Source organism: Protopterus annectens, chromosome 8.part0, assembly GCF_019279795.1.
Source record: "Protopterus annectens isolate FY-2018-M chromosome 8.part0, PAN1.0, whole genome shotgun sequence".
In the NCBI taxonomy this organism is placed as follows: domain Eukaryota; kingdom Metazoa; phylum Chordata; order Ceratodontiformes; family Protopteridae; genus Protopterus; species Protopterus annectens.
The window spans coordinates 847748987-847776708 of record NC_056741.1 but is presented as its reverse complement, the minus strand read 5'-3'; the positions used below and the strand labels follow the sequence as shown (position 1 = coordinate 847776708).

At 43.3% G+C, this 27722-nt stretch overlaps 1 protein-coding gene across 1 annotated transcript in view; it reads right to left on the bottom strand.

Moving 5' to 3' along the window:
- Positions 1-27722, bottom strand: part of TAFAZZIN (tafazzin, phospholipid-lysophospholipid transacylase) — a 1078486-nt gene that overhangs the window by 937265 nt on the left and 113499 nt on the right. Inside the window, exon 3 of the mRNA XM_044080349.1 lies at positions 5518-5646. Coding sequence (XP_043936284.1) covers positions 5518-5646 — 129 coding nt within the window. The remainder of the gene's footprint in view (positions 1-5517; positions 5647-27722) is intronic.

The following is a 27722-nucleotide window of genomic DNA, read 5'->3' as shown; positions in this document are numbered from 1 at the left end:
GTAAGTTTGTCTTTGGAACACCTCCTAAAAAAGGCACTATAGGGGTGGCAAGAGCCTTAGCCAGTATCTGGAAGCCCAGGGGTAACAGATGCAGGCTACCTCTGGCAAAGCATCGAGGTCTGTCGATCATGTCATCCCAGGCAGACAGATACTGGATCCCTTTAGAATGACACCACAAACTGCCAATTGTTGAAATCAGTCATTTTCTGCTTGTACTATGGTATCATTCTGGGAGATTGTAGGATGCTGCTCCGGGCTAGGGTCATACCTGCCTGGGCTACATAATCCAAGAGCTCCTTTATGTCTCTTTTCATGTAGTCCAGGGAGGTACGTCTCCGGTCATTCACACCCACATGCACAATGACAGAGTCATATTTGTACCTGTTGCTGAGGGACCTGAGTGCATGCATTATATGGCGGATCCTGGCACCTGACAGGCAGCTGACTGTTACTTTCTCCTTATTCAACCTAGTGAGTGGGACATCGGTGTGCCTCACTATCGAGTCACCTATGACTAGTGTATTGGGCATGCTGTTTTGCCTTAGTCTTTGGTTGAGTGGCACACTGTTTAGGAGAGTTATGTGTCGCGTGATTAGTGTTGTGTTGTAGTGGTTGAGTGCGTTTCCATCTTGGAGGGCTCTGCTGTTTGGGTAGATTTTTATTGAGAGTCTCCGCAAACATGGGTGTGTGGTTTGTGTTTTTATGTGAAGGCAATGCTGGTGTGTGTTCTGGAGGGCTATGTGTTCCATGTGGTGCAAGTGTTGACCTTCTCCTTTTGACCAGCTATTTCAGTCTTGGCTGGAGAGGGCGTGGCTTCCAATTTGGATACATAATTGCATCTCTCGCAAGTCTGAGTGTTGGGAGGTAAGAGGAGAGGGTTGCCAGTGTACGTGAGGCAGATTTTGCATTGCCTCAGGATGCCCAAGTTCACCAGGTTAATAGGAGAAAGCACAGGGAACTGACCTTTAGACATGCCTGGAGGGGTGGGCATTAATAATAATTACTGGAGCTGTTTTCTTGTAGAATGTTTAGTGCTGATAGCACTTTTGTGTGCTACAGGAATTCTGGTAAAATGCTAGACTAATAAGCTAGTAAAGGTGAAGGAGAGAAGAGAACTAGCAGATCTAAGGGAAAATTTGAAGAGCAGAATTTGGCACCGCTCAGAAGCTTACAAACAGTCCTGAATACAGCAAATCTATATCTGGACTAGACTAGTTACAGGAAAGGCGGGGAAAAGGGCAAACACAGGCTTTTAAACCAGAAAGTTGAAAGAGATGGAAAAACTGCCCAAACTGCTAATAAACTACAATTTCTGGGCCAGAAACCACTCCTCTTGTGGAAGATAGGCTACCTAGTGCTTACCACTCCCACTGATAAGCTAAAAGGATCCCCTCTAACAAAGAAAGGTTTTGGGGGGCTCAGAAGCTTACATACAGTCCTGGATACAGCAAATCTGTATTTGGACTAGACTAGTTACAGGAAAGTCAGGAAATGAGTCTAGAATTTTTTTTTTACAGAAAAGCAGCTAAAACAGCACTAAAAACAATTCAAGTGCAGTGCAAGCTAGCACACTTGAGTGGGTAGCAATAGTAAAGCAAATACAGTTTAAATAAATACAATTTATTCAAACTGTATTCTGAACTGAATTCAATTACTGTTTTACTCAACTTTGAACAGTTAAAAAGTGCCAAAAAATATACTTCTCAGCTGAGAAGCACACACTGTCGAACACACGGAGATTCTAGCAAAGTTTTTTTATAGTAAAGTAGAAAGGGAGAAAGGAGGGACAGAAGATAGTTCAAGGTTAACAATATAAGTGGGTTGGCCTTCTCAAATGTTCTCTCTATATTAGGCAGAATGAGCTAATGGACACTAGGACTGGTAGGAGTGTCCCAGATCAAATTTACAGTAGGTGCGGGCAACTAGAAATCCACCAAGTATAAGAAGAACAAGACACCAACAGGGACGGAGAGTGGGAAACAATTACAGCTACTAGTTACACTATTTTAAGCAGAAAACACTGCAGAAATGTTTATCACAGCAGAAAAACAGCAGTGAGCCACTAAAGGACAGCTTTAAACAGATAAAAGAGCAAGGAGACTCTAGAGAATGCTTTTTACTGCAAACAAATCAGTTATATGATGCAGTCCTTGGTAGGAAATCAAGAACAAACAAACAGATGTTTAACAAATGGAGAACATTTCCAGTTAATACCTTACACACAGTGAAACTAGCTAAAAAAGATTTACAGTGTGACAGTAAAAACCTCATTTGTCTGGCCCTGTAAGGCAGGCAATTTTAGTACAACCCTGCAGATTAGTTTTTAGCAATAAAATACAGTAAAAAGTAAGCAGCAGACAACAAAAGTGCTATAAATATCTAGAAAAAGCAATAACTAGTAAAAATAAACAAAACACAACAAGGATACTTATTGTTATATATCACAGATCAAAGTTGTAGTCAGTGCCCCTCCTCCAATTAGCTCTGTGTTCTCTAACAGCAGAGGATGGCTGCCAGAAACATAGGAAACTCAACAAACAAAACAACCAGGCCTCTATCCAGACTATGTTACCTGACTAGAACACAATAACCTCACAAAAAATGCACAGAAAAGCACAGATAGAGCACTACTCACAAACAGAAAATACAACTCTCAGTATGAAAAAGCAGTTTACAGTTAAGTAATTCAGTAAAAATGCAATTACAGTAATAAAACTATGTAGCAATGAAAAATACAGTTAAAACAGTATAAAACAGTACACAAATGCAATGAAACAGTAAAAGAAGCTTTATAACAGTGCAAAATGTAGCACATTAGCTGTATAGCACAATTATAAGTGTTAAGAAGTGCAATTCAATGAAATAAATGTAAGAAATATCTTATTCTGCTCTTGGAGTCTTGGGGAATTTCTGCTTTGTCCCAGTGATGAATCACCACTCCACAACCTGGTAAATACAAGCACAGCCCCCTGCAGACACAGGATTTAAATACTAGAAAAGATGGAAGAATCTAGAAGCTCAAATTACTACCCAGTCCTGCTAGCCCCTGCTCTTTCAACCAATCACTCATGTTAGAGAAGATCAGGCAACCCTGCTACTCTCAATGACAGAGAATGCAAATGCAAAGCAATAAACTGCGAATTAGTACAAGCACTTATGTACAAATCATATGCAAACACTGTAATGACAAAAAAGTAGAGCAGAAAGAAACTGTAAATATATTTATAATATATACAGTGTTTTGTTAATTTCTATTATTGATGCTGTTACTATACATTATTATAAACGCAATCATCAAGAGAGATGCTATTGTTTTTACCCTTCATTGTTGAAGCAATGACATTCAGAGCATTTTATAGGATGATTGAGGGTGGTAGAGCTACTGAGGTGCAGGGATGTTATGCCAGCATTCTGGTGCAAATTTGGCAAATGACTCTTCCACTATGGCAGGTGTGTAGGGTGGGCTGTCAAAGAGGTTGTAGTTAACGTTTCCGAGGGTGTAGGACATATTCCTATAACATTAGAAGTGGGCAGTAATGCTCATTTAACATTATGAATGTTAAGGTGCTTAGGAGGACAGCCAAGTTCGATTTATGAGCGCAGTACATTAAGGAGTAGCTGTAATTAATTAGGACCATTGACAGCAATACCAAACAGACAATATAAAATGATCATGTTTTCTGCTGCTCAGTGTTTGCATTAGCTAGACGAGTCATAGTGCAAGACACACACTTTGGAACAGCAGCAAAACAGTTGTGGACTGGGCATGATCAATTTCTAAACATACCAAAATAAAGAATATATGTACAACAAATATGATCAATTTCTAAACGTACCAAAATAACGAATATATGTACAACAAATAACCATATCCGCTGTGGTGCAGCGGTAGCGTTGTTACCTCACAGCAAGAGGTTCTCCCATTCGAATATCGGCTGGACTGCGGGGAGTGCCTTCTGTGAGGAGTCTGCATGTCCTCCCCGCGGTTGGATGGGCGTTCGAAAGACATGCGTAAATTGGCGTACCTTCGTTGAAGGTTGGACGTCGAGCTGGCACCTCTGTGTTCGTTAAAAAATCTATTGTCAATTATTAGCGGACATGAGTTCCGCTGTGGCGACCCCTAACCGTGAAAAGACGAAAGACAACCATGTACAACAAATAACCACGATCAAAAACAAACAGGACATGCCACTCTTCTGATGAGATCACAAATCTGGTAACCCTCGCCCATATTTTGCACTCTAATGACTGCAATGCACACAGAGCACCAATATAATACAAAAAAAAAAAAAAAAACACCCAGAAAAGTCTTGTCCTTCTTGAAACATAATACAAACAGCAGTTAAACACTACTAATATTCCATGCTATTCTAACAGAACAAACTCTGCCGTGTTTGCTGGGTGGGGTGGGGGGGGGGGTCATGCCTCTATGCATACAAAGGTTTGTTAAAGTTTATAAATCCTTACAACTATGAAAGCTTTAATATCAATAATGTCACTTCTCTGTGTTAATTATAAAACAGTGTTATTTTTAGTTTTAGACTGGTCCATTTTATTCACTAGCTCATTTACACTTAGTAACCAGGTGAACTCCCAGGAAATGAAATAAAGTTTCAATCAGATGAAGTGAGTATTATTAAATGCATCATTCTCAATAAAAGAGGAATAGCTGACTAGACTATTCTGAAGTGTTAAGTTTTGAGAAGGAAAGCAATACAAGAGCTCCAATTAGAAAAGAACACAAACAAATGTAAGGGAATGAAGGTAGAGAAAAAAAAAAGGTGCCCCCCCCACCCCAGGTTTGCATAGATCAAATAAAGCACAATCTGGGTACAATGTAGACTTAAATCTGGTCATCTGTCAGATATGATCTACACCATCAAAGTCAACTGCTTAAATTTCAAGAACGGACTACTTTCAGCCAGCTGTACTGGTGTAGAGGGACAAACTTGACTACAGCCCAGTTGATCAGTGTTCAATTAGTGACTTGAGTATTTGCTGAAGTTGGCATGGAGAGGATAAATATCTTATCTTGGCTGAGAGGGGGCAGTGCAAAGTAAGCCACTGCCACAGTCCCTTAGAAGAGGGGTGTCAACATAAAAAGATGGCCTTGGGGTGGGTATATCTCTTTAGACTTATGGGATGAATCTGGAAGAACTTTTTTTGTTTTAATAAACTGCATCTGTCCTTATAAATAATATTTCTCATTAAGTTTAGTTACCTACCCACTCTTTTTAATGAGAAAAGAAAAAGGAAACATTCCCTATCCATGTCTTTTTACTGTTATTCACTACTTGTGTTCCTACTTTAAGCCTCAGTATGTCTCTACACATCTTTATATACTCTCTGCTACACATTTATCACTATACCCAACTAACAGTTATATATATTCCTCCATTTGGGCTTTTGACCTTCACTATCGAAGGGTCTTCTCCGATTCATTTTGTTTTAATTGTCATCTCTTGAAATTCATTAAAACTTAAGGAAATTAACATTTTTACCAAATGCTGTCCATACCCCAGATGTGAGGGTCATCCATGCAGGACTGATGGTTGGATATTGTTAGCAAAGGTGTATGTCGTGGCCGACTGTCAATCAGCTTGTACAATATTTCCTTGTTGTGGACATTCAGATGGTTCATGTACCCTGGAATACAAAAAGAATAAGTAGTACTTAAGAACTTAAAAAAAAAAAATACTTGCTCTATCACTAACACTTGCTGAGAACTAACATACTGCCCAAAATACCAAATCGTGTTTTCCTGAAAATGTATAGGTGTAAAAATTTGGTGGATGACAATGTTCCATAAGTAAGTGCTTTCAAAAGTGACCACACAAATCTGAAACCGTTAACAGTGGCAATGTAAAGGACAAAAGTGTGGCATTGAAAATCTGCACACTTGCTCTATACGAATACATTTTAGGAACCATCAGCAGCCCTCCTCAGGATCAGTTATGTCCCTGAATGCAACAGGATACCAGAAGCTTTTTCAGACAAACAGCATTCACAATGCAAAGCACAATATACAAAAATCAAAATTCTAAATGAAGACTTTACCACCACTGGTAAAACGAGTACTTCCCTGTAAAGTTCAACAGTGTTGATAGTAATAAACCACTCTCTTGGAACAGCTTTCTCAGAAGCTATAATGGTTTAATTTACAGGGAACATCACAAAAAAATGCTTACTTGCAGCAAACAGAGTAAACACAATAAAAACTAGTCAAATTAAAAAACAAACTCCAGTTCTTTATAACACCTTTAGCAAACAGTCTATCTTGGCAAAAAATCTTCACAAAGGATAATGCTGCCCAAGATGTAGAAACCTTTACAAATGCACTCTATAAGCACCTACAAGGATGCATGGATCATGCCATCCCTAGCAAAACCAAGACTCACTCCCCTCTAAGAGAAGGAAACCAGTTTGGTGGACCCCTGCAATAAACAGGCTATACAATAGAAGGAGGAAACTAGTTCAGAAAAAAAGCAAATCCCAAGAAGGAAAGACATCCCTGATCAGTATCAGTAAGAAACTAAGGTCCCTCATGAAATAATCCAAGGCTAACTTCGAAAGAAAAATAGCCATGGCTCGCAGATATGCACTGAACTAGTGCAAAATAGCACAAAATATACTGAACCTACTGATATTGCCAACATCCTGGCAGATAGATTCAGCACAAACTTCACCCCCTCTCACCTCCAAAAGGGCCCACAACAATACCGGAAAAGAGTAGTGACCCAAAAATCACAGACACACAGGTGAAAACAGCCCTTTCAAAAGCCAAAAACACAGCATCAATGGGACCAGATGGTGTCCCAGGCTGCGTCTACGAACTACAGAACGAACAAACCCCCCCACCTAAACTCGCTGTTCAACCTCAGCTTCTCCACAGGCTACGTGCCCATAGACTGGCACACAGCAATAGTTACTCCTCTAAACAAAGGAGGGGCCACAACTGACCCTGGTAACTATCGCCCCATAAGCCTGACTAGCCTGGTCTGCAAGGCTATGGAGCGCATCATCATGGAACTCATTAACAAAGACATTGGGAACCTCCAAACACTTCACCCAACCCAGTTCGACTTTGTCAAGGGCAGATCATGCCTACTAAACCTGATTGACTTCAAGACAGTCACCAAGGCCATAGACGAGGAAAAGGTGGTTCACACAGCCTACCTTGCCCTCGCCAAGGCTTTTGACAACATTCCCCACTCGGGTATTTCAGAAAAACTCACCAGCCTGAACATAAACCCCTACGTCACGAGATGGGTTGTCAACTGGCTTACAGAAAGAACTCACACGGTAAGAATAGCAGGTTCCAGGTTTGACTCTAAACCAATCACAAGTGTTGTCCCACAAGGCTCGGTCCTGGGACCCCTACTGTTCGGCATATACTTCGCAGAAGTACAGGCAAACACAGGAGGACTTGGGCTAACCAAGTTCGCCTATGACTGCAAACTGGGAGCCATAACTGACTCTCCGGCTGACATGGACAAGGGCCTTACTAAGATAAACACCTGGTGTCAAAGTCATGGCCTCAAGCTAAATGCCAAAAAATGCATAGTCATCCCGTTTGGGGAAAAACAAAACACCCACAAATTACCACATAGGTGGCAGCCCCCTTAATACAGAAGAGGTAATAAGAGATCTGGGGACTCAGGCAGATAGTAATCTCTCCTTTGACAACCATACTGCCAAAGTAGTTAGGAAATCCTTCTATGTGGCCCAGCTAATTACTAAAGGGTTCGCATCTAGAAATAAAGAGGTTATAGTGCTCCTCTACTCGTCACTCATTAGACCCATCATAGAGTACAATGCCCCATTTGGGATGTACCTCACAAGACACTTCCAACAGCTGGAAAGACCACAAAAGTACCTCACCAAGAGGATTACTGGCCTCAAACATATGTCCTATGCAGCCCGACTGAAAAAACTCCGGCTGTACTCAGTGGCATATCACTTACTCAGAGGTGATCTCTGCCTGACTTACAAAGCCATGTCCAACTCAGAATTGATGGACATGCTCCACCTAAAGAAATCCAAGTCACTGTGAGCCACGCTCTCTAGTAAGCTAAACCTCACCACAACAATAAACAGAACATGCTGGAGGGATAGATTCCTGTCACAGAGACTCCCCATGCTTTGGAACAAAATTCCAAATTACATCAGGCAGAGCCCCTCACTAACACTCTTCAAGAGAAACCTTGACGAGTGGATGGGTAACAGAAAATACACCCCTGGGATCACTTCACTGGCTCTCCTTGACAGAGGATCAGTTAATTGATCAATGGGGCGGCGAAAGCCGACACACCCTGGCTAGGCTTTTAAATGCCCTCAGGCAGATAGCCTACTACCTATCTATGAACCTATGAACCTATAAGAATAAATCAGTACTTACAGTCAGTGAACACATTTTAACACAAATACGTATATGCAAGTTCCACTTAACAGCATCCTTCTGTATCAGGCTTCAAAAGGACATCTTTCAAACTTTACTGCAGGAACAACTTCCAGCCTGGTTTCTTCTTTCAGACCTGGTGAGTATGCAAATTTTCCTTGACCCAGGATTTAGAAAAACAGTAATCTACCTCCACATGTTTCTCCAGCTATTAAATTTCCCAAGAGACACTTGTTCCTTGTTAACATCGGTCACTTTTGATGACAGCACATCTCCTACACTAGTAGACTGGGTTCTGTTAGTGAGCCAGTCTGCTATCCAACAGGTTACATACGACTTTACGGTTAGCTTGATTAATGTGTCTGTAATGCTAGAATGTGGGATGGTGCCAAAGGCCTTTGCTAAGTCGAGGAAAGCAATGTGTACCAATGTGCCTACATCCAATGCAACATCAAACAAGTTTAGGAGGCAGGACCTGTTCTGAAACTGTACCGGTACATGCTTCCTTACACTGACAACGCTCTACTGAAGTATATATTCACTGGTTGGCTCACATTCTACAGATGTTCCCACTGCACTTTGCGCCTTTCCTCAGATGGAACTTCTGTGGCATGGCATGACTTCTCCCTCATACTAGAGTAGGGAATTTGGTGATGGTATCAACCTCCTGCTTCCATCCTACTACACTTAGTTACTCTATCATAGAGGCAGTGATGCTGAATATTGAATCACATACACATGCACCAAAAACAATTAAAAATAAAACTTTTGCAATCACAGATGCACACTATGTCAAAAAGGATCAAGACAGAATAAAAACAAAAATTATGTTCTCACAACAATGCAACTGTTATCCTTTTTCATTCTTCCTCTACTAATGGGTCTCAGATCTGACTTGGCCGCTTTTTCCAGATTCTCAAATCCTACTCTAAAGCTGCTTCTTTTTCTCTTAATGCCCCACTAACCTAACACACTGCAGAATGAGTTTGCTGCCTCCAATAATTCATGGCTGATGCTATAAGGGATCTAAAAAGTAGAGATAACAGAAAGAGAACTGGAGCTCAAACAGGGAACAAGAGTTAACCATCAAGTCTCCTCAGGAGTAAAGAGAAGGGGGTTGGGAGAGCGGGAGGTTGAGGAAAAAATAAAAATGTACAAAACAGATGCATTGTTACAGTGAGTACATAACTTTCATATCCATTCTTCAACTATTTCGGAGTACTGCGGTGTCAAAGGCAGCTCTGTTCCTATAAACCAAATCCAACTTGTAATGAATAAGAACCAAGTGGCAGTGGCACTAATATCATCTACTGAGGTTCTCGACCAAAAAAAGCTGAAGAAACAGCCATAGCCTCGTGCAGCGTGCTCTAAGGGGCTTAGGCAAAGACAACCCTCTTTGGCTGTAGACATAAGACATACAATCAGTTAACCGTTTGGCTAAGGTTACTTTACAAATGCCATGCCTAATCTGTTCAGTGAAAAGGATACAAAAATTGGTCAGTTTTCCTGAAATATTTGGATGATGGCAACAGAATCAAAATTGCCTTGAACTCATCAAAAGATGCATCATGTATTCTCCCTTATTAGATAAATTTGGAAAGAAAAATGGGAGGTTAATGACTCGATTAATATTAGATTCAGAAGCTTCCTTAGGCAAAAAAGACAGGTCGGTACGTAAGGAAACTCTGTCCTTATGAAAAACTAGGTAGGGAGATTTGCAGGAAAGAGCCTGAAGTTCAGATACTTGTCTAGCTTATGTAATAGCAACTAGAAAGTACAGTTGTGTAAAATCTTACCATAACAGTAGATGTCCTTCTCTTCACTGTTTCAGCATTCTAAACAGAAGTATCTCCCGCCAGGGCATACCAATGCTCGGCCATTACACCATGATCTTATATGCTCCTTACGTAACACTTACGCTCCCTGCACAGAATGCATCACATAAAAGGGATGTACAGACACAGCTACCCAAAAGTGAACTGTGCCAGAACAGAACAGTCCAGGCATATCCAGAAGGAAAAATGCAAAAGAAAGAGGGGAATCCTCAGCCAGAAGTAGGGTTGCCACCCCTCCATTTTTTTTCCGGACTATACGGAAATCAAACTGATTCTCCAGTAGTCCAGAAAACACTTTACAAACTCCGGTATTCTGTTTCAAAAAGGAAACAGACTATCGGAGTTTGTAAATCGGCTGACTTACTATGCTTTTTTACTGAAAAGCATAGTAAATCAGCCGAAAGATGGCAGCAGGAACAGAAAAAGAGGGCATTTCTCAACGAATGATGTCAATGTGACATCACAAAATGGACGGAGTGTGGGCGGGGTGACTGGTGATGCAAGGGGTGTGGCTTTACTCCGGTTTTAGCCACAACGAAAGGTGGCAACCCTAGCCAGAAGGGAGTGTAAAACAAAAACCAGAACAAACAAGAAGTGGTTGGAGGTAGGGAGGGAATACTGCAACAGTGAAGAGAAGGACATCTACTGTTAAAGTAAAATTTTACACACCTGTACTATTGTCCGTCTATATCACTTTTACAGTATTCTAAACAGATGGGAGAATAAAAAAGCTCAAAAAACAGAATGGGAAGTGGGAGGCTGAGAAAAGTCCTCAACAAACACACATAAAATAATTTTAGCAAAACCTGCTCTGGCTCAAAACCATACCGAACTTATAATGCTTAGAAAATGTACTCACTGAAGACCAAGTAGCAGCTTCAAGAATGGAACTGGTGTCCAACCCCTTGAAGAAGGTACAAAAAGGGGAAAAGGTCCTACTGGAATGAGTTCTAACAGAAGTAGACAGATTTGTCATGAAAAGTACAATAAATGGAAATGGCCTTAAATATCCAGAAGGAGATGGTCTACTTAAAAACAGCCAAACTCAATGTCCTGGGCATACCTCTCAACTATACCAAATTCCTCTGTATTTCCTGGTTTTGAGGGCAGAATAATGGGGTGCCGCAAATTCCCAAATGGCTCCTTCAAATCCCAATTTTTTTATTTACAATTTTTAATTACCATTGCGCATCGCCAGCATATCCTGGAACATCATCAATGTGCAGGGGCATATGCGATGACATCAGAGTCCTGACGCGGTGTCTAACTGCTTGTTTGAGACTGGGACAGCTTTAAAAAAAAAATTTATGGCTGCAGCCTGCTGCCTACAAGTCAAGGGGGTACTTTCTTTTTATAATTGTGTTCTACAGTTATTTGTCAGGATTTCCTCTCAATTTGACACACTGGAATATTATAACAATTATAAAAAGAACTGTCAGAACGTTTTAACATGGGCATATCTGCGAATCGATTAAGTACACACTTTTCAATGTGCACTTAAGTATAACCTTTATCACCTTTAAAGTAAGGTAATGTGCATCAACAAGTACCTGTTCTGTTTTGTACATTGGAAGACTGTTACCTTGATATTTAATAAGCAGACAGATCAGGGTGAGTAATGTATAACTTTTAGTTATGTACTTACCATAACTTCGGATGTATGGGATCCATCTCGCCTACATTCATAACAGATGGGCTCGGAGCCGACTCGGCCACTATACACTAGAATGAAGTCTCTCATTGGCTGGGCTCCCCCTTATCCCAGAATGCACCACACCTGCTTCCCCAGATCTTGTTTGTTCGCTTTCATACATTCATACAGGCACAGAAAACATACCAATAACTGTAACCAACTAGAGCCCTTCAAGAGAAGAGCTCAGCAAGAGCAACATTTCCTCCAAATCCAAAAGGTAGGGGGAAGGAGGGTGGGTATGTATGAATGTAGGCGAGATGGATCCCATACATCCGAAGTTATGGTAAGTACATAACTAAAAGATGTAATGGGATCCTATCTCGCCTACATTCATAACAGATGGGACAGTGTCCCTAGCACCTAAATCCTGGGTGGCTCATTGGAAAACACTCCTGAGAACTGCGGAACCAAAGGAAGCTCTGCCTCGGGAAGCCACATCAACCTTATAATGAGAAATGAAGGTGTGCGGAGAAGACCAAGTAGCAGCCGCACAAATATCATCTATTGAAACTTTGGAGTGGAATGCTACAGAGGTGGCCATCGCCCTGGTAGAATGAGCCTTAACTGGGAAAGGTAACTCTCTGCCTGACTGGGAATAAATGAAGGAGATGCAATCCTTAATCCATTTGGCTACGGTGGTTTTAGCAACTGGTAGACCTAACCTATTCTCCGCAAAGGACACAAACAGCTGGTTAGATTTTCGTGTCTGACTGGTCCTATGTAAATAAAAACGCAGTTGCCTGTGAACATCCAACTGGTGGAAGGTATATTCTGCTCTATTAGAAAAATTTGGAAAGAAAACGGGGAGATCCAAGGATTGCTGAATGCATAAAGAGGATGCTACCTTAGGCAAAAAGGAGGGATTCAATCTGAGGGAAACTCTGTCTTTATGAAAAATCAAATAAGGAGGAATAGAACAGAGAGCCTGAAGCTCTGAAACCCGCTTAGCAGAAGTTATTGCCACTAGAAGGGTGGTTTTCCAAGATAGAAATTTTATATCACAAGTCGCTGCTGGCTCAAAGGGGCGGGCAGTTAAGGAGGCCAGAACCAAATTTAAGTCCCAAGGGGGCACAGGATGGGTCATAGGAGGCCTGAGGAGCCAAGCTCCCTTGAGGAAGGACTTGCAAAGTCTGTTTACCATTAAGGAAGGCTCGACGAAAACATGAAAATTAGAAATGGCCGCTAGCTGAACCTTAATTGTGGAGACTGAAGAGCCCAAATGAAACAACGAAGCTAGGAATTCTAGGACCTGCGGCACTGGGGCCGTAAGAGGATCAATACCTCGCTGCTGGGCCCAAAAGGCAAACCTTTTCCATTTGCTGGAATACAGCTTAACAGTGGACGGCTTGTGAGAAGAGGACAAAATGTACATCACTTCTGGGGAAAGAGAGTTATCTCTGACTAAGGATGGAAGTGGAGTAACCAAGCAGCCAGCTGCAACTCCCGGACGGATGGATGAGTGTGTCCCGACTGATGAGACAACAGGTCCAGCACTGGGTCTAGAATCCAAGGGCCCTGTACCGCATACCTCTGAAGGAATGGGAACCAAACCTGGCGGGGCCAGTGTGGGGCGATCAAAATCATGTTGCTCCCCACATGAATAGCCTTCTGAATCACCCTCGGGAGAAGGGGGACTGGGGGGAAGGCATAAAGTAGACTGGGGGGCCAATTGTGGGCTAGAGCGTCCCTGGGAAACTGCCCCTGGGAGGGAGTCAGAGTGAAGAACTCTCTGCATTTCGCATTGTGGGGGCTGGCGAACAAGTCGCAACAAGGGAGACCCCATTTTGCGAAGATCCGCGCAGCCACTCTGTTGTTGAGGGACCACTCGTGGGGCAACAGGAGAGTCCTGCTGAGCCTGTCTGCAATCACATTGGCTTTCCCCGGAATGTGCGTTGCTACTAAGAAACGTTGGGTAGCTATGGCCCAGCGCCACACTCTCATGGCCTCTCTGCAAAGGGGGTAGGACCTGGTTCCGCCCTGCTTGTTTATGTGCCAAACTACCAACATGTTGTCGGATAGAATCGCAATAGTACCCTGGGGGAGAGCATGATGAAGTGCTTGCAAAACCAGAAGCACCGCTCTCATTTCCAGGACATTGATGTGTAGGTGCGCTTCGTAATCCTGCCAAGTGCCTTGGACAGACCTGTCCAGATAATGACCCCCCCACCCTATCTGGGAGGCGTCCGTGGTCACTGTGGCAACTGGGGGCTGAAGGGCGAACGGACGCCCCCGGTCCAGGTTGGACCGAAGCAGCCACCAACGGAGGTCCCGACGACAACTGTCCGTAATCAGAACCAAATGGTTCAGGGGGAGTTCTTGATACGACCACTGGACCGATAATAGCCATTGCAGCACCCACATGTGCTGCCTGGCTAATGGAACTAGAAGAATAGTTTCGGCCATCGTGCCCAATAACTGTAGAATCTGTCTGGCCGGAACTCGAGATTTGGGTAACAAGTTTAGAATCTGAGATTGTAGGACCTGAATTCTTTCTGATGGCAAAAATGCCCGCATCCTTTTTGTGTCTAACTCTGTGCCTATAAAGGTGATACGCTGAGATGGCCGCAGCACAGATTTTTCCCAATTGAAAGTGATTCCCAGCGAGAGACCCAAAGTGACTGTGGCCATCAGCGCACGAATCAGTAGATGCTCGGAGGTGGCAGTGAGGAGCCAGTCGTCTAGATAGGGAAACACTTGGAATCCTAGACTTCTCAGGTGAGCTGTCACCACTGCCAGACACTTGTTGAACACCCTGGGGGCTGTGGTGAGACCAAAGGGCAGTGCACGAAACTGGAAATGACTGGCTCCCAGGCGGAAGCGTAAATGACTCCTGGACTCTTGACGTATCAAAATGTGATAGTAAGCGTCCTTGAGGTCTATGGAGCACATCCAGACATTCTTCTCCAATAACGGGAGAATGGACTGAAGGGTGACCATTCGGAAGTTGGACTTTTTTACAAAACGATTTAATGAGCTTAGGTCCAAAATGGGCCTTAAGTCCCCTGTCTTTTTTGGCACCAAAAATAATCTCGAGTAAGTTCCTGATCCGATCTGGTCGGCGGGGACAGGCTGGATGACTCCCTTGCTTAGCAGCTTTGAAACTTCTACGGCTGCTTGATCCCGTTGACTGGGTGGCACGTCCGGGATTTTCCTTGTAGGAGGAGGGGGCTTGAAGAAGGGGATGAGGTAGCCTCCGGTTATAATGCGAAGCACCCACTGATCCTTGGTTATAGATTCCCAAGCCTGTGGGTGTTCCACAAAACGACCCCCGACTGGCTCCGGAGAAGCACAGCCGGGCCACATCCTAGGGATGGTGAGGGTAGGAGGAACCACAAAAGGAATCGCGGTCTCCAGAGTTACGGGGGCCTCTGCCACCTCTGGGGTGGCATCTTCCTGAATCCCCCCCTGCCTCTAGGGGGGGGGGGGTCACCCGGTGGAGTAGGGAAGAACTTTTGGGATTTTCTGAACCACATTTTCCCTCCTCTCTGGGCCTTGGGGTAAGGTCTAGAGGGAGCGGAAAACCGGGCCCCAACGGCAGTCAAGGTCTTGCCCTCCTGCTCGCACCGAGTAAGTGTGTCCTTCACCTTGGGTCCAAACAGAGAAGACCCATCAAAGGGGGCATCGGCGAAGGAAGACTTAAAGGTCTCCGCAAGTGGACACAAGCGTAACCAGGCTTGTCTCCTAAGAGCCACTCCTGTGCCCGCTGCTCTACTCACCCCTTTGGCTGCATAGGAAATGAGCCTCGTGGACGAGTTGACTATAGAAGATAGGGTAGTCATCTGGGCGCCTACGGTTTGGGCTAATGCCTCAGGAAGATTACCCGCAAGAGACTCTCCTAACTCCTTGAGGAGGTCCCTCTGGAGCCTGGTAAAATGACAGAGATATTTCAGCGACCGCAGGGTAAAGGTCGCTGATGAAAGGGTATGCTTCTCGTACCTATCCATGCTACTAGAATCCTTATTAGGAGGATGAATAGACGTTGAAGCCTCTGCCACGTCCTGCTGAGTGGCAGATGCCACCACCATTGCATCTACTGCACCACCCTTAGTGAGGAATTCCTTCTGGGGAGGGGCCGAAAGGAACTTATTAGGTCTGGCAGGCACTGGTTCCACTGTATCAGGATGCTCCCACACCCTTCGAGAGATTAAATCTAACAACTCGTCGAAGGGTGGAGACACCCAGGAGGAGGAGGGCTGGGCCCCAAAGGCCTTGAGAAAGACTTGACTCCTCAGCGGTAGGGGTTTTGGATTGCCAATCGCCTCTCTGTCTCAAGATCTCAAGGATATCTGAGAAGGAGACGTCATCCGAGGACGATTTTGGGGACCCCTCCGCATCATCGAGGTCAGTATCTGAAGTGACGGACTCATCTTGGGAATCAACGTGCTTCCTCTTGCACAAGTTCTTCCTTGGGGGCTCATCCGAAGCAGATTCAGAAGGACCCCCCGGAAGAAGGGAACCTTCTAAGGGGGTATCCTCAGGCCCTGGGGCCCCACTGTCTTGGGAAAGAATGTCACCAGAGGCACCAGTACCCAAGTCTAGGGATGGGGAGGTAGAAACTTGCTGAACCGGCAAGGTCATGGCCAGCGCACTCCTCATGGCCTCAAAAGCAGGACCTCCAGACTCTGCAGAGGGCACTTGCTTAGTGACCACGACGGTACCGGGAATACCTGCGGCCGATGCTCCGTGGGGAAGACTGGGCATCGAAGAGGCCAGCTCCACAGTGTTCCCCTCAGCCCCCACCGAGGAAGACCCAGTACCAAACCCTGACACCAAGGACAGGGTAGGAATGAAGGTCGGAGCAGAGAAGCTCCGAGGGGGTCTCTGCTCCGACTGGAAGATTCCGCTGCGTTCTACCAGCACCGACTCCAACGGCTCCAAGGGGGTTGGAGGAGGAACCAAATGCATGGAATGGGAAATCGGCTCCTAAGCCGAGTGGGCTGGAGCCGAGATCATTTTAGTAAAAACTGGGGACTGGAACAGCCTCTGGATAACCCTATCCAAAACCGAATCCGACAACCTACAGGATTTGGAGGAAATAGACTGGGGCCGAGACGACTTCTGTCTCGGCTCCGATAAAACAGGGGACCGGCTCCGAAAAGGTTCCAACACTATCGGATCCGAGATCGGAACTGTTTGTAAAGGTGTCGGCGCTGAAGGCGGCTTCGGGGCCGAGGGGGAAGAGTCTGAGCTGCACACCTCCAACGGCTCCGAAACCAAAGGAGCCGAAGTAGGTGATTGGCCTCTCGGTGCACTAACCTGCGGCTCCGACACCAATGGAGCCGAGGAAAGAGGCACCGAGGCAGACCCTTCAGCCCTCGGCTCCGAAGCCATTGGAGCCGAGGAAGAAGAGGTCGATCTATGTTTCTTGGATGTCTGCTCCGACGGACTGGTCGGAGCCGACGATCTATGCTTTTTGGGTGTCGGGTCCGACGGACTGGTCGGAGCCGACAACCTTTTCTTTTTAGAAGCTGGAGATGAAGCCAACGCTTCCTCAAATGAAGGCTTAATAAGACCTTTTAGTATTAACTTGTTTTTTCTTTCCTGAAGGACCCTGGAAGAAAAAGCATGACAAACACTGCATGTATCTTGTAGATGCTTAGGCCCTAAACAGTAAACGCAGACAGCATGGCTGTCTGTGATAGACATTTTATAATTACACTTAGCACATTTCTTAAACCCTGACTTCTGCTCCTTAGACATCTTAAAAACAAGGTAGAAATACACAACAGGTAGACAGGACCCTTAACGTCAAACAGATCGAAGATACAGTACACAGAAGCGGACCAATACACGGGCTAAAGCCCTCTAACTTAAACGGGCTTAGCACGATACAACAGAAAAACAGAGAAAAAAACAAATTCTAATCACACAACAAAACCACAGCACACAGCAAAGGGCAAAGGCCCTCTAATTTAAACGGGCCTTGCCCAGTATACCAGAAGCGAGAAAAATTATAAAAATTACCAAACTAAGAAACACACGCTCACAAAGCTGTTAAAACAGCTGTTTGTTGAATTTCTGACAGAAACCCTAAGTCAAAAGACCAAAAAGGTTAATAAAATACACTTAGCTCCAGCCAAGTCGAGACCACGTCCACCTTGAAAAGCGGCAAACGAGATCTGGGGAAGCGGGTGTGGTGCATTCTGGGATAAGGGGGAGCCCAGCCAATGAGAGACTTCGTTCTAGTGTATAGTGGCCAAGTCGAAGCCGATGGATCGGCTCCGAGCCCATCTGTTATGAATGTAGGCGAGATAGGATCCCATTACATCTTACATTTAAATAATAAAAATCTGTTTTTTTTTTTGCTTGACTTTATCAAGCACAAAAGGCTACTTCCCGGTCAATTTTTAATGTCTGAGGACAAGGGTGCTAGAACCAGGGGGGAACCCCCCCCCCCACACACACACACACAGTTTAAATCAAGTCGAGAACTGTGCCCCCAGCTCCTGGCTCAGATTTGTTTAAATAAAAAAAAAGCTGTGCAAGAGAAGAGAGAAAAGGGACATCAGAAACAAGAGATGCATTCCCACGTATGTCTGGGTGTCAGCAAGTGTCCTTGAGTGCATGTGTCTGCAAATGCGTGTATGTGACTGTACGCGAGTGCATATATATATATATATATATATATACATATATATAAATATAATATATATATGTATATATATATATATATAAATTATATATATATAATATATATATATATATATATATATATATATATATATACACACACACACACACACACATATAAATATATACATATATATATATATATATATATATATATATATATATATATATATACGTATGTGAGTGTGTCAGTGGGTATATGCGAATGTGCACGTGTGCATCTAAGCGAGTATATGAATGAGTATGTATATACGACTGTACACAAGTATTTATGTACATGAGAGTATGTGTGAGTGCATATATGTGAGTGTGCGTTAGTGCACGTACGAGTCTGTTTGATTGCATGCATATGACTGTGTGCGAGTGCATGTGTATTTGTCAGTGTGAGCAAGTGCCTGTATATGGGTATGTGAGAGTACATGTGAGCATACATGACTGTGAAGAGGGTTCATAGGTTCATACTAGGCTATCTGCCCTAGGGCATTTATAAGCCTAGCCAGAATGTGTTTGGCTTTCGCCACCCATTTTAAATTAATTTTGCTATGCCTTTTTTTTTTGAGGTTAGTATACTGTACCTATGTCTAACAGTGACACAGCCTCTGTCTAACAGTGACACAGAAGTGATACCCGGGGTAAACCTAAGATCTCCCATCCACTCATCAAGATTCCTCTTGAAGACAGTCAATGAGGGACTCTGCCTAACCTGGACTGGGATTTTATTCCAGAGTGAAGGGTGCCTCTGGGTTATGAATCTGTCCCTCCAGCATGTCCTATTTATTTCAGTGCTGAGGTTCAAGTCTCTCGAGCGTGTAGCTCGATAGGATTTGGATTTTCTGAGGTGCAGCATGTCCATTAATTCCGGGTTGGACATTGCTTTATACGTCAGGCACAGATCGCCTCTGAACAGGCGCGGTATGCCACTGAGTAGAGTTGGAGTTTCTTTAACCGGGCAGCATATGGCATCTGTTTGAGCCCTTTGATCCTCTTGGTGAGGTACTTTTGGGGTCTTTCCAGTTGCTGCAGGTGTCTGGTAAGGTACATCCCAAAAGGGGCATTGTACTCAATTATGGGCCTGATGAGGGATGAGTAAAGAGGCACGATGACCTCCCCTGATCTAGATTTGAATCCCATCATGATTAGGTGGGCTATATAAAATGTTTTTCTAACCACTTTGGCCACGTGGTTGTCAAATGAGAGATTGCTATCAACTTGGGTCCCCAGGTCCCTAATTACTTCTTCTGTACTTAATGGGTTACCACCTATGTGGTAATTTGTGGGCACTTTGTTTTTGCCAAAGGGGATGACTATACACTTTTTGGCGTTTAGCTTGAGGCCATGGCTCTGGCACCAGTTGTCTGTTTCTATGAGGCCCTTTTGGAGGATGCTTGTGTCGGCTGGAGAGTCGATTATGGCGCCCAGTTTGCAGTCATCTGCGAACTTGGTCAGCCACAGTCCTTCCGTGTTGGCCTGTACCTCCGAGAAATATATACCGAACAAGAAAGGTCCCGGGACTGAGCCTTGTGGGACGCCACTTGTAACTGGTTTGGAGTCTGACATGGCTCCAGCAATTCTAACCATGTGGGTTCTGTCCTTGAGCCAGTTTGCAACCCATCCAGTGACATAAGGGTTTATATGTAAGCTAGTGAGCTTATCAATAATGTCCGAGTGGGGTATTGTATCGAAGGCTTTTGCGAGGTCCAGGTAGGCTGTTTGGACCACCTTCCCCTCGTCAATGGCCTTGGTGACTCTTTCAAAGAAATCAACCAGGTTTAAGAGGCAGGATCTGCCCTTAACAAAGCCGAACTGGGTAGGATCCAGTGTCTGTAGGTCCCCAATATCTTTATTTATGAGGTCCATGATGATCCTTTTCATAGCTTTGCAGACCAAGCTAGTCAGGCTTATGGGGCGATAGTTTCCAGGATCCATTGAGGCACCACCTTTGTGGAGAGGGACCACAGTTGCTGTACGCCACTCTTTGGGTACATATCCTGTAGTAAGGCTGAGATTGAACAGTAGTTTTATGTTTGGGTTTAGCTCTTCTTGGAGTTCATGTAGGATGCAGCCCGGGACACCGTCTGGTCCCATTGATGCTGTGTTTTTTGCTTTGGAGAGGGCGGCTCTTACCTGAGCATCTGAGATGTCAGGGGGGCAGCACTCTGCTGGGATAGATATTTGTCCTTTTGGTGGGGAGGGGGGGGGAGTGAAGTCTGCGCTGAACCTGTCAGCTAGGATGTTGGCAATGTCTGTGGGTTCGGTGTATTTTTTGTCATTTTGGACTAATTCTGAGCATATCTGGGAATTACCACCCAGGTTCCTAACATAACTAAAGAAAGCCTTGTGATTATCCTTAGTGTCCAGAATCAGACACCTACATAAGTGAGGTTGCTCCAGAGAACACTATTATTTTTTTAATTTTAAAGCATGCATACCTCTCAACTGTACAAATTTTTGAAGACTGTCCAGATTTTTGCCTCATATTTTTTAGCCTGTTCTCATAAAATTTGTGGTTTTCTAGCAAATCATTGAGGAATGAAATCCTTAAATGACAACATGCATTTGGGTTTCAGACGTCATTTCCTTCGGAAAATGCATATTAACAAATCCTGTTATTGTAGCAACTTTTTAAGTTTATAATAGCAATATTTAAAATCTGTCTCTACTTCTGGCCCTTTGTCCCACCAATACTTTAGGCGTTAACCAGATTTTTTGTTCTAAGAGGTTGAGAGGTGGGAAAATTATTAATTTTATTGCAATATTCTTTTTTCAGTTAAAAGAAAAGCTGGCAATGTTAATTTTAGCAAATATTACTCAACAAATGCATTTATTTATGTATTTTATTTGTCTTGTTTACTTGGAAAGTTTGATTGGGTAATACCCATTTTCAATGGAGGCCCAGGGGAAAAAAATCTCCATTTGCTTACATTGCATTACACCAAGTTCTAGTTAAACAGAAAGCAGTTACATTTCTATTTACATTTATCCACAAACAGTAAGTAGTTGCATTTATCCATTCTAAGACTACAGAGCTGGAAGTTACTGAAGAGAAAACCACATACAACTCAGTGGATTATACAGGCAGCAGTTATGTACAAAAATTGTTTTGCCATTTCAGTGAGATATTGAGAGCATGCATTTGGAGAGCATCGTACTATGAACACAAAATCTTAACCTTGTGATGAGCATGTGCAGGACCAGGACTGGTTAAGATGTTGTTTAAGCAGTGGTTTCAAACTACTGAGTTTGTCTGAGAGCTTAATTTGTATATGATACTATTCCAGAGTTTAGCAACAAATTGTGAGTACAGCGAGTCTCCTGCAACATTATTTGATTTATTTGTAAGTAATATGAATTTGTTACTAGAACGGAGATTCCTTGTACAGCAGGGAAGTTATAAGTTTTGTAGTACAGGGCATTTTTCTGGATGATGGATGAGTTTGTGTGCTGTTTTTGGTTCTACGCTGTTTGGATTTTTTGTAGTTTTTTTGTAATATAGCAACAGGCAACACTGGAGAGTCTTGTCTCAAGGATTCAAATTTGAATTTGTCCATACATCCATTCCCCGAGGATCTTGTGGACATTACCCAGAAGTTACCCATGGCAGTTTCACAAATTTGTACTATTTTAGAAAATTACAATTTTTCCAACGGAACTGGAAGGTCTGTATCTATGTATCCCACACCCTCTTACATCTTGACTGGAGTGAATACCATTGGTTTGAACGATAAGGCAATCCGAGCAGACATTCGATAGGTACAGAAAATGTTTCTGATATTATATCTAAGACTGTCATCAATCTTTTTTCTAATTCATCAATACTGCTGATCATTGGTTCCAGCCTTCAACTTTGTTAAACATATAAAAAGAGATTTATAAACTGGAAATTTTAATGACAGGATACAGAAATTGGCAATATGAAGTTTTACATTTGGAAGAATGTGTAGGCTTAATTGTGTTCCACTTGGTTTGAGAAATGTGAAGATTCCTAATAGTGTCAACAGCAACAACGGGTTATACCAAGATGAGTTGCATTAGTTAATGACACCGGAATAAATCTGATGACTTTACTAATTGATGACTACAAAAAGAAAAATGTAAGCCTCAAAGAGGAAATACACATTTTAGACCAGAATATCAGAACGTCTAGTTGTTTTCAGCATTTTCAGACTTTATACAACGGTACCGCTATAAAGGTCGAACTACATACAGCAACCCAACTACAGAGAGACATTACAGCCTATAGGAAGAACCAAACATATCAGATAAAGCTAGTCATCCTATTACCACAGAGACTACGCCTCCAAATTTAAAGAAAATACAAACCTTGGAGGTTGAAGTAAATAGTGATGATATGAATGTAAAATCTACTCACAAGGAAATTGCTGGTACTTTCCAAGGATTTGCCACCTGTGCTTTCACCAGGCCCTTTTTTGATAAATCCATCAGATAACATCAAAACCCCCAAATGGCCCAAAGGAGGTAAATTCAAAGGGAAAGGCAGAGGGAAGAACTGAAAAAAGAACTGAGATTTGACAGGTCAGTGTTAAATCTAAGTAATGTTATTCTAAAGTCTGAACATTTAAATCTACTAGAAAAAGTTTTTTCGTTTATCCCAACACAACCAGCTAACCTCACAAAAACTATTATTGACTTCAGATTATATATGAGAAAACTGAATTTACATTACATTTTCATAACATTCCACAATATCAAATTGACATCAGAAAGCCCCACAAGAAAAGTACCTACAATCCAGTGATGCACAATACTTTACAAATATTTCAAGAACAATGTTAAAACAAATTCAGGGAGAAAGTGGGCAAAAAACCCAAAGAGATATAATCTGACAGTTGAAAGGAGAAAAGCATTACTGGAATTGTCTTTAAACAAAACTATTGGCATCATGAAGGTAAAACTTTGGTAGTAATAAACACAGATGACTACACTAAGGCCATGAATCTACTGTTAGCGGACACTGACTGCTATGAAGTAACCAACAAATTGAATACTCAGAGATGCTTTAAGAATACTGACACCAGTTTGCACAAATTATTATTTCATGGTAACACTGACTGAGATATTTATGACTATTTATATACTGAGTTACCGAAGATGGCCCACTTTTTTGGGATACCCAAGGTGCATAAAAATCACACCAAACCACCATTTAGACCAGTAGTCTCTGCACCTCAATACAAAACTGAACCTGTATCTAGTTATCTAGATTACGTTTTGAATCTGGTAGTACAGGCTTCTGAAGTCTATTTAAAAGGTTCATGCCACCTGCTTGAATTACTTAAAAATTTTCCAGTGTTAAATGTAGGCTGCCATTTTGCATCCCTAGATCTGGTTTCATTGTACACATCTATTGTCCAGAAAAATGGCATTGACTCAGTTAAAGAATATCTAGCTGAGTACACAGATTTCAGTTCTAGAACCATTTACAGTGTGTGTAAGTTAATGACCATAATACTTGAGAATACCTTCTTTAGTTTCTCTACTAAACTATACAAGCAGAAAAATGGGGTGGCAATGGGTGCCAAAGTGGTTCCAGTGTTTGTGAATCTTGTTATGGCCTTTTGGTAACAGAAACAGCTAAAAACACATTCATATTTCAAAAAAGTTGCATTCTATCCCAGATACACTGATGACTTGGCATTTTTATGGCAAGGAATTGAAAGTACAGTTGTGTACACTTACCATAAATGTAGATGTTAGAGTGTATTCACTGTTGCAGTCATCACATTTGGGTTATCCCCGTCAGGGTAACCCTCGGCCGGCCCGAAAAGCAGAGACTTAGTATTTCTGCGTCAGTTGCTGTCACTTCAGGACTGATGTCAGGTCGTCAGTAGTATAAAGTAAGTCAGCAGATGCCATTATATCAGTTTTTCTTGCCCTAACCTGTCAGGAGCCCCGAAGTAGAAGCCAGATTCTGGTGGAAGAACCCCATCAGTGGAAAATAAATACCAATATGTTCCTTGTAAGGAAAGAGAAGAAAGTGGGATGGAAGGAGGGAAACCAGGACTGCAACAGTGAATACACTCGAACATCTACATTTATGGTAAGTGTACACAACTGTACTATGTTCTTCGTGTTTCACTGTTGCACTCATCACATTTGGGTTGATTCCTAAAGCTGAGGAAATGGGTGGAGGCAGTCAAGGAAACTAGGGGCTGGCTAGGATGCCCTGCAACACTGCAGAGGCAAACCCTGCCCTGGATTTGGAGAAGAGAAGCAGGTGGTAATGCTTGGTAAAAGTGTGAACAGATGTCCAGGTGGCAGCCTCCAGGATGTCTCTGGTAGGGACTCCTCTGAAGAAAGCTGCAGAGGTGGAGGCTGCTCTGGTGGAGTGTGTCCTGACCCCCTTGAGGAGAGGCTTTCCATGTCATTTTTAGCAGAAATGGATGCAGTGTGCTATCCATTTGGAGATGATTTGTTTGGAGATGGCTTTGCCTTCTGCTCCTGGAGCAAAGCTAACCAGCAATTGATCAGACTTTCTGAAGGATTTAGTCCTGTCCAGATAGAATCTGAGCTGTCTGTGCACATCTAGAGAGTGCAGAATCCTTTCCCCCTTGTTCTGGGGATTAGGAAAAAAGGTGGGCAAATGAATGGATTTGTTGAGATCCACACTGGTCTACCACCTTGGACATGAAGGATGGGTTAGTTCTGAGGGATACCCTGTCAGCATGGAAGATGATGAAGGGTTCCACAGCCATGAGCGCTTGCAGCTCAGAGACTCTTCTGGTTGAAGTGATGGTCTGAAGGAATGCTGTCCTCCAGGAGAGAAATTTTAGCTCTACAGAAGAAGCTGGTTCGAAAGGGGGCAGGGTGAGCATTTCCAATACAAAGTTAAGGTCCCAAGCTGGTGTTGGTGCCCTTCTGGGTGGCCTCAAGTTGCTAGCTCCTCTTAGAAACTGTTTGATCAAAGGGTGTGAAAAAGGGGCTGCTCAATGGAAAAATGAGCAGAAAAAGCAGAGGCATGAATTTTTATAGAGGAGAAAGAGAGGCCACTCTGTAGTAGGTCAGCTAAGTAATACAGGATGAGAGGGAGGGAGGGCTGTGCTGTATTGGCTCCCTTAGCCTGGATCCAGGTGCAGAACCTTTTCCATTTGTCAGCATCAGACTTTCTGGTACTAGGGCGACTGGCCTCACAGATAACAGCTGGAATCTGTTTACTGAGGTAGGCAGATTGGTTCGGGGTTAGGCAATAAGTGAAGCTGGCAAAATGAGTGTCTGCAATTGGGGATGCATGAATTCTCCTTTCCTCTGGGTCAGGAGGTTTGGAATCTTGAGGAAGATGCCATGGGGCAATGGGGACAGGCTGCGCAGCAAGGGGTACCAGTGCTGCTGGGGCCAGTCTGGAGCTGTAAGAATGGTCCTTGGTTTTTCCTCCTTTATTTTCGACAGTACTCTAGGGATGAGAGGTAGTGGAGGAAAGGCATAGACAGATAGACTGACCCAGGGGAAGGACAGGGCATTCACTTTCCAAGCCATGCAGTGATGCTCCCTGGTGCAGAATTTGCTGAGTTGATGGTTGGTTTGGGAGGCAAAGAGGTCAATGTTCATGGTGCCCCATTTCTGAGTTATTAAGGTGAAGGTTCTTCTGTCGAGGTGTCACTCATGTGGGTCCAGAAGATTTCTGCTTAATTGGTCTGCTAGAGAGTTGCGAGAGCCTGGTAGGGATTGCACTAAAGTACAGTTTTGTACCTACCATAAATGTAGATGTCCGATAGATATGCAACTGCAGTCATAAAGTACAGTTTTGTACCTACCATAAATGTAGATGTCCGATAGGTATGCATCTGCAGTCATAACATATGGGTTGTCCTGCCTCAGGCAGCCCTTCGGTCGGCCGGATTCCAAAGTCTGGGTCTGGCCTCGGCTGATGTCGCACTTTCCCCGACGTCAGAGCTTCTGGGGTATAAAGGCATCAGCCGACGCCATTTTCCTCAGTGTTTCTTGCCCCAGATGCCAGGTGCCCTCTAGGAAGGCTAAATTTGGATAAATGCTGAAAAGTTCCAAACAGTAGCAAATTATATGCATATATATATATATATATATATATATATATATATACAAACAAACAAATACACCATAATAGACTCCCCCAGCTAGCTGAAAGAGGGGTAAACACCCTAGGAATACCACAGAGGGGAAGGAGGGTGGGTAATCCTGACTGCAGAAGCATACATATAGGACATCTACATTTATGGTAAGTACAAAACTGTACTATGTCCTTCAAGGATGCATCTGCAGTCATAACATATGGGTAGAATACCATAGCCAAACTGGGGGAGGAGGTACTAAGAAAAGGATGGTGTAGTTAAGATCCCCTGCAGAACAGCAGTTGCAAACCCTGCTCGGGATCTGGAGTATAAAGGTAGATTGTAATGCTTGGCAAATGTATGCACGGAGCTCCAAGTAGCAGCTTCTAAAATGTCCTTGGTAGCCACCCCTCGTAGGAAAGCTGTAGTGGTGTCTGTGGCCCTTGTGGAATGAGGCCTGATATTTTCAGGAGCTGTCTTTCCATGAAAGGAGTAGCAAAAACGAATGCAATTCCCTATCCATTTTGAAATTGTCTGTTTGGAAATTGCTCTTCCTTGCACCCCAGTTGCATATGCTACAAAAAGTTGGTCAGTTTTTCTGTTGGTTTTAGTTCTGTCCAGATAGTAGCGTAGTTGTCTGTGTATATCCAAGGTGTGCAAAAGTTTTTCTCCTTTGTTCTGTGGGTTAGGGAAGAAAGTAGGCAAATGAATAGCTTGGTTCAAGGATACCCTGGATACCACCTTTGGCATGAAAGTAGGATTGGTTCTCAGTGACATTCTGTCCTGGTGGAAAATAAGAAAAGGCTGCACTGACATTAATGCCTGTAACTCGGATACTCTTCTTGCTGAAGTGATTGCCAGAAGAAAAGCAGTTTTCCAAGATAAAAACTGTAGGTCTGCTGATGCTGCTGGTTCAAAAGGAGGTAGTGTCAATTTTTCCAGCACAAAATTGAGATCCCATGCAGGTAGAGGGGGTCTCCTTGGAGGTTTAACATTTTTGATCCCTCTCAAAAATTGCCTGAGCAGAGGGTGAGAAGATAGGTGGATCCATATCGTATTCTGCTGAAATTGCTGAAGCATTAATCTTAATGGAAGAATAAGACAGGCCATTGTGGAACAATTCT